The sequence below is a fragment of the Glycine soja genome, chromosome 3 (genome assembly GCF_004193775.1).
Source record: "Glycine soja cultivar W05 chromosome 3, ASM419377v2, whole genome shotgun sequence".
NCBI lineage: Eukaryota > Viridiplantae > Streptophyta > Magnoliopsida > Fabales > Fabaceae > Glycine > Glycine soja.
In genome coordinates this window covers 4664291-4672548 of record NC_041004.1, presented here as the reverse complement: position 1 = coordinate 4672548, position 8258 = coordinate 4664291, and the positions used below count along the sequence as shown (strand labels likewise).

Below are 8258 nucleotides of genomic sequence, written 5' to 3'. Positions count from 1 at the left end.
TGCTACTTGCAAAGACTATTTCAGTGTGCAGAGAAGATACTTCAATGTTTGTTCATCAATTTTCATCAACTTGGTCCTACAGCTATTATGCTACTTTATGCAGAGGACATTCTAAATTTCAACAGCATCTTAGTTCAGTACTTCAGTTCTATTATTATCAATCTTCATGTTGGATTGGATGGGCACTTGAGCGGATCAAGATTGGAGATTCTTGGATGACTATGAGCTCTCCGACAAGGTTGTGACACCATGAAAAATGAGAAAATACTTATAAAAGACACTCTGATATTCAAATTAATAGATATTCCAATAGAGTGATTATTTTTGTATATATTACATGAGATAAATGCTCCAACTCTAGGATTCAAGGTCTTTTGTGGACAATAATACTATGTCTTGATATAGTTACAAAATAACTTTACTTTAGACCAAAGTATATATCTACTGTTCCCATATGTATAATAAGAGTCTTGTACTTGGTGTTAACATTGGTCAATGTCATTGCTTGTTACTTAGGTTAATCTACTTTAGGACAAAGTGAAACCATTGACATTGTTCAGATTGGCCCCAATCCCAATCCAAAACGGTACTCTCTCCACATAACCTTTGTTTTCACACTGCAACACCCACTTCCAAATTTATGAAAAGATTAAGAAAATCATTTGGTACCTGAAAGGGACTTGGTATATAGCATGGTTCTGTTTTGATCATTGGATTGCTTAGAAGCATAAACTAATTCTGATTGATACTAGATGTTATATATTTCACTGAATTTTGTTTTTCAATCCCTTGAATTCCACAAAAGCAACCAACCGACAATCACAAGATCCAGTGACGTGGCCAAATTTAAGCATTGGCATCCACCATAGAAGAATCACACAATGGATTCGTTTGTCTTCTGCATGAGCTGTGTCCTCCTTGTACTTCACCAAATCTTATCTTTCGTGCTAATCAAAATACTATTTTCATGACTTAGAATCAAGCACATTGAAATAGACTTTCACTTTCAAGAACACTACTAGTCAACATTTTCTTTCTAATGTGTCTTAACAAAGAGTCACTAATTCAACTTTCATCAAACTTAGAAGTTAGAACCAATATTTGTTTCCTTTCAAACACTGCCAAGGTTGAGGGAGGGTGCAACAGAATATCTCCTGGTGCTATCCAACCTACTTTCTGTGCATCTAGTCTAGTTTATCCGAATTTCATTTATGTTCAAACATTTAGTTTATTCTCCTCAGTTTTTTACATGCCCAAAGAGTTGCGAGGGTGCATCATGCCCAGTGGCTAAAATAGGGAAGGTCCATGTCTAATGCAGAGTGTTATATGTTAAGAGTTGTGCCTTTGTTAACAATTTAAGCTTTTGGTATAGTAGTAAGCTCTATTTGTCATACCAGTTTCTATAGTAAAACATCATTTGGCAAACAAATAGTTGGTCTGAAAAAAATTTGGATTAGGTTCGAGTCTTATAAATAGAAAAACATAATTAAAAAAAAGAACTCTATTAAAGGTGGTCAATCAAATTCTCTGTCACAGATTAGTCATTGGGTTAAAAAACATCATTTGCACTGTGTTGAGATCCTAAATTAACTATAAATATGATCAAAGTAGAGCTTATAAAGATTTGGACAATCTACACGACATAAACCCAATCCTAATTCAAGGCAATGCATATTTCAACATGCAAAAGAGAAATATCACAAAGAAAAGTCTTACAAACAAGCAAACATCTCCTAACATAAGCATAGATTAAAATATATTACAAGTTTTACTTTGCAATATTCAGATGAGTCCGTATGGTACACAAATTTTCACGGACATGTTATTTCATAAGGCAATACAATAATTAATAAACACCCCAAAGAAGAACAAATTAAAAAAAGAAAAAGAGCATTGGAACCTATGGAGATTGATGGAGTTTCAGTAAGAAAAACATCCATCTCCTTCTGGATCCTGAAATCCAATGTTCTCAATGGCACCAACCGTCTTGAACATCCTCCTCTTGTGAATCTCTTCCACCAGTGATCGTTGCTGTTGCTGTCTCCTCAGATCGACGAAGGAACGGATCCTGGTTAGCCTGTGCATTCCATGACACCTGTGAGAATCCATTCTCATGTTGCAAAACTGTTTGGTGAAATCAGATTCCATCACTTCTTCTCTAGGACAAAATCTTGTGTACTTTTCATTGCCTTTTGGTGTGTAGAAAAGGTGTTCTGCTCCTAGTGCTAGAGTTGGATCATGCTCATCTTCATTGCCGGGGTCGCAGCAATTGAGATTGAAACACTTGAAGGAGTTCATTGAGCTTTGTGAGCTCGCATCATCATTCATGAATAGTTCATCTGCAAAAATAGTTCAAAAGTTATGTTGAAATCAAATTCTTTACCTGCACTGAAAAATAATAGTAGTAGCATTTCTTGAGTACAACATCAACTATGTCCTAGAAATAGAAATTGACCCCACTAATCAATCGTTGTTATTAAAAGATGTAAATTTAATCATTAATTTTGCTAACCATTAGTTAATTTAGTTTCTAATATTATGAAAAAAACATTTTTATTTCCATTCATTAGTCATTAGTCACATTTTTCTAATGTTAGAGATAAAATTAACTAGTGGTGAGTTTTGGGGATCAAAGATGTTTTTATGTGTAAAGGGCCAAATTAATAGTTGGTTTCAATTTTGAAGAATCAAATTGATGTTTTACTTTCTTTTTATAAGATAAACTTACTAAACAACATTTCAACTCTTAAAGAATCAAAGTTGAAAAGTTACTTGTATTACGAGTTGAAAGAGGAGGAGTACCTTGAGGCCAATCTTGAGCAAAAGGGTAATGATTCTCACGATGGTGGGAACTATTCTTGTAGGAAGAAGAACCAAAAACTGGAAGTGAAGCATGAGAGGAAGAACGAGAAGTTGGTGAGAAGAAAGGGTGGTGGTTACTCATATCATATTCTTCTTCATAGCTAAAACTATGCTGTTTTTGATACTTAGCACTGCCCCAGTCCCTCCATGTTGGGACCAAAGCTGATATCTCTTCCTCAATCATTTCAGCAATCTCCAATGGTTCCAAGTCACTAATCTCCAGTTCTTTAACCATCTCCATTGCCACATCAATGGCAGTGTCGTTTATGGTATCGAATGGAAAGAATATGTTTCTCTTTTGCCCTGCATGCAAAACAAAACTTTGAAGCAAACCACTTTATGTAACACAAAATATTATTAATAGTAGTAGTATCTTGTGTTGAAATTTTATGTGCATACCATTTTTGTTAGAAATTTGTACTTTAAGGAAAACTGTGTCATTCTCTTCATTCATTGATCCAGTGATTGTCATGTGTGTGTCCTTTGTTTGGTTACTCTTTGGTGGAGGTAGCTCTTTGGCTAGTAATGCAGTGAAATTGAGTGTGGGGGTTTGTTTTTTGGGTAATGTTGGGCTAGGAAGTGGAGAGTCTAGTTGTTCCGTGGCTAAAAATGGATCCAACAAGAGCTCCTTTGCTGACAACCTCTCTGAGACATTTGCCAAACATTTTCCCACAAATTTTTGGGCTTCCAAGTCATGGATTCTGTAATACGCTTCTGGCAGCTTCCCCTGTTGAATCAAATCAATCAAGTATGTGAAATGAATCTTTTGTATTGGGAAAAAAATGTATATGATTATTTTGCTTCTAAGCATATAGTATATATCAATATTAGTCTTTAACTAAATTGAATGGCGTGGTATGATTTATGTAACCAACCTCACTCAGTCAGATGAGGCTTTTGCTGTAGTTGACAAGTGATATTTTGCTGGGGTTATTAATAGTGAAAGGACATAACTTTTTTGTTGGGGTTATTAAATTTGATTAAAAAATGTACTTTTAAGTCAAATTTTTTCAAACTTAACTTACTTCACTTTAAACTTTAAACTAAAATTAATTTTGCAAAATCTAGTTTGTAAAAAGTTGATCCTAAACTTATGTGAAGTGGAATTTGATTCTAGCAGGGCAAGAAAAGTTAATCCTAACTTATATGAAATGTAAAAGTTGATCCTAACAGGCTAAGAGAAAAAAAAAAGGTATAGCCTGTCCAATTAATAAAGCCTACCGAAGTAACTTTCTTGTATATCTGAGCAGGGTTGGAGCACTCGCTGTATGGGAACTCAGAAGTAAAAATTTCAATCATGCACATCCCAAAGGAGTATATGTCTACCAACTCATTGTATTCCTCTTCATACAACTCTGGTGCCATAAATTCTGGTGTACCTGAAGGTTCAACAAAACAAAAACTTCAGTTTTGTAGACACATTTTTTTAGCTCAGATTACTAATAATCATTGATAATTTAGGTACCAACTAAAAGAGCAAGAGGAATTGCCTATGACACTGTGTGCATGTTGGGAGCCACGGAGAATGGCTGCAAGGCCCAAGTCACCAATTTTGACCTGCCCCAAATGGCCATTGATGAAGATATTGTCACACTTGAGGTCTCTATGTATGACAGGAGGATCATGGCTGTGCAAATACTCCAAGCCACTTAGAATCTGGCGTGCCCAATTCTTCACTGCTCTTATATCTACTCGCTGGTACTTCTTTCTATACCTACATTACATATATAGTATTCATGTATACATTCATCTAAGAAAAGTAAAATTGTCTATTAAGAGTAATTTTTACATGGATACAACATTTATAAAAACCAATTGAAAATTTAAGATGTATATGAAGGAATTGGATTCAGTGCCGTCAAATGTGCTCACAGTCACAGTATTTGTAACAGTTGGATGAAGATTCGCCGAATCAGATCTTAAATGTGTATTTTAAACTTTTATTTATTGAGATAAAATATGAACCGTTTGATCTTCATCAGACAATTCTAAATTACAGAATGCCTGAAAAACTGAATGTTGCAAAGAATTTGGATTCCAAGAATTAGAATTAAAATAAGAACAAAATTTAGACACAGTTACTTGAATGTTTTTAGCGGTGTTTTTCTAATCAGAGTTAGTATTATTTCATCTCAATGAAATTCTAATTATGATGAGAAAACAGCAAAACAAAATACTTAAGAGACTAGATATTTTGTCTTTTAAATTTTGGTTGATATGCCTTTTGGTGGTTGGTTGTCCGGTGTCAACTTAGTTGGGATCATGACAACCTCCTTTCTACAATATCTTGTCTCTTTTGCTAAAAAAAATTGTCTTTAAAATAAGAATTTAATTATATGTGTTAGTGTAGAGATTTTTACACTATTAACTAATTAAAAATCACTTTAGGTATGAGTTTAATTCCTATATACATACGTAACTTATGTTCTCTAAAAATAAAGTCTATGCTGATGTTATTTTAGTATTAACTTGAAGATTCGATTAAGCACTGTATTCATGTGGAATTGCCCATTAAGTTAAAGGGTTCAAATATATGAAAATATTAACAAGTAATGGTTGATTATATTACTCTCTTAGGGTGCCAGAGGTGAACAATTCGGTGATGAAGTTGAAGGTTCTACAATGGACATCAATCCAAGAATCATGGAAGGTCATGATAGAGTCATGTTCCAAGTTCTTGAGGAGATGAACCTCTGAATAAAGCCTCGGAAGTAGATCTGGTGAATGAAACACATCACCAAGCTTGACTTGGTTCCAAGCCACTTCTCTTCCTAGCACCTCATCAAATGCCCTATACACTACCTTCACTGCTCCTTTGCCTAGAATGTCCCTGAACTACACCAACCAATAAACATAAACATAATAATACAGATTAGTTAATAATTAATAATTTAATACTATTAACACCAACCAGGCAACTAGATAAATAAGATTAATTTACATGTGCCACTAGTTTGCACTAGTGGTCAAACTTAACTGTGGATGTGTAACATAGTTTTGGCCATTCAATTTGGCTCCTTTAAAAATGACCCTTGGTGTATTAGGGAGATAATAAGATAACACTGTGTGTGAGTAAGGTGGTGCGTCACGAAAATAAACCCAGGACTTGGTAAAGGACAAAACCGAACATATGGTGCTTAATTAATTTCTTTATTTATAATAAATTGACTTAATCATAAGACGGCAACTGAAATATTAAAAATTAGGAAAAGAAAAATCTTCCCTTTTTTAAGCAAATAAATAATTAAGTTAAACATTACGTAATTCCACGAAACTGGCCAATAACAAAAGGCACTTAGAGAGTGAAACCAATTTTCATGGGCAGACTAACTTGGTAAAAATATTAAACAGAGAAAATATCAATTTAGTTTCTTGAAATTCCTATATCAACTGTCAAATTAATTTTTGTTATGATAAAAAGGCAAAAATAATCCCCACCTTGATAATTAACAATCATTTTGATTTTTAAAATTAGTATCATTGACCAATTTGATCCCTAACATTTCACAAATCAATCTAATCCCTAAATTTGACAACTATTGATAATCTGATCCCTATATTTGACAACTATTGTTAATTTGATCCAAAAATTTGACAACTATATGTTAATTTGTTTTTTAAGGCAGAGACAAATTGAATGATGAACAAATGAGTAGGAGACTAAAATGGCAAAAAATGATTAATTTTAACGACTAAAAATTCTTTTTTATAATTTCAAGACTTAAAGAATTTAAGAATTAATGATAATATTTAGTAACAAAAAGTACTTTTTTACCATTAATACCGAGATCACAAAAACTTAGTGATATTTTTATAAAAAAAAATACCTATAAATTGTTTCTTCACTAATTTTAATTGTTTTAGTATTATAGGTGATTATAATTTCAAAGTCAAACATGAATGTTTACGCATCTCAATCTAAGTCTAAAACAAGAGAACATCTTCATCAATCTATCAACTCACATATCCCTCCAACTCAATAACCATATTCTGAATATTGGACCAAATTAGTCAGAAACATAATGATCCATTAACAAAACAGGAAGCAGAAATAAGAATCAATGAGAAACACTTACACGTCCATATCGACCTGAAGGGTCAGTTTCAACATATCCAAGCTCAGCCTTGCCTCCAAATCTCCCCTTGTACATGGCTCTTTTTGTGGCTCAATCCACTAACCACAATTCTAACTTAACCGGCACAGATATCTTTCACAGAATTCTAACTTACAACTATGTACTAGTATTGAAAATTTTAGCAACAAATTAAATATTATATGTGACTATTATGTGACTCAACTGAAGGGTGTGTCCTAGATGATCCGAGGCTTCCATTCATGGTTCTCGTAAGAAAAGACACCAAACAATTGCCACAAGAGGCGTGAGTAGTCAACACTAAGCATAATCCAAGCCATTTCAACAACTCCACATGAAAGCTCGTAGAAGTGCTTGGGAACCATTGGTGTTTAACCTGTGAACAAATCTTAGTGTGTATATTGAAGGACTTAAAATATATAGGAAGAGTGGCAATAACAACAAGAGGGTGCCACTCCTTTGATCGAGAGAGATTTTTTTTTTTTTTGTAGTGAGACAAAGGAAACTGTGTTTGTTGTATGGATTATTATTAAAGAAGAACAATGATTATTGTGTGTTGTCCCGCAATAAGGTCACACCAAAGAAAATTGTTGAGTGTTGAGCCAAAAGACTAATGAGTGTTTTGGTTGAAAATTCTTGTGGATGATGATGAAGAGAGTTTGATGAGGGTGAATAGGTTATCAGAAATTGAAAAGACAGTATAAAAGACATGGGCAAAAAACCTGGCCTCTGAATTTGAAGAATCTACGAACATTCTTTGAGAAAAACATTTGTGGATGTGAGAGGATAAAAGTCAGATATAATTAGAAATTAAGAGAGAGAGAGAATCTAAGGAGGAAAAGGGTTCTACAGATTTTGATCTTGATTTTGGAGAGAAAAGATCAGAGAAGTGTAATCTCAAAACCACAATCAAGCTTTGTGGATTTGGTTCTGTGGATGGAGGAAAAAAGAGTGGTTGGTGTAATATAGAAGAGTCTACGCTTGTTAGAATGAATAATTCATTGCAGAGCAGTCAATGTTTGTGTAGTTATACACCAAATTAAAAATCAGTATCAATTATTTCAGGAACATCTTCTTATATATATATATATATATATATATATATATATATATATATTAAATTTTATTAATCTAATCATGAGTTTAAAAATTTGTATTGAGAAAATATAACTTTTATTAAGATTTTAAAACTAATTAGTATTTCATTAAATAAATTAAATTTAATATATAATATATTTTTAAAAATATAAATAAATATTAACTCTAAGATTATATAACTACAATATATATATATATATATAT

General features: G+C 32.9%; 1 protein-coding gene across 1 annotated transcript; it reads right to left on the bottom strand.

Moving 5' to 3' along the window:
* Positions 1-1655: 1655 nt before the first annotated feature.
* On the bottom strand, positions 1656-7959 carry LOC114405979 (probable serine/threonine-protein kinase WNK5). The gene is made up of 7 exons (XM_028368513.1): positions 6939-7959; positions 5432-5697; positions 4353-4576; positions 4084-4241; positions 3262-3589; positions 2803-3165; positions 1656-2339 (listed from the first exon to the last, which is right to left on the bottom strand). Exons 1-7 carry the CDS (start codon positions 7011-7013, stop codon positions 1921-1923), a joined length of 1833 nt encoding a protein of 610 aa, XP_028224314.1. The 5' UTR covers positions 7014-7959; the 3' UTR covers positions 1656-1920.
* Between the last annotated feature and the right edge of the window lie 299 nt (positions 7960-8258).

Bases quoted from the DNA above. Each gene is read 5' to 3' on its own strand.
- LOC114405979 (XM_028368513.1), bottom strand. From the start codon at position 7,013: ATGTACAAGGGGAGATTTGGAGGCAAGGCTGAGCTTGGATATGTTGAA. The intron at 4,242-4,352 runs GCAATTCCTCTT...TTGAACCTTCAG, and splicing joins ACATGCACACAGTGTCATAG to GTACACCAGAATTTATGGCA. The intron at 3,166-3,261 runs GTATGCACATAA...TTTTGCATGCAG, and splicing joins ACAAATTTCTAACAAAAATG to GGCAAAAGAGAAACATATTC.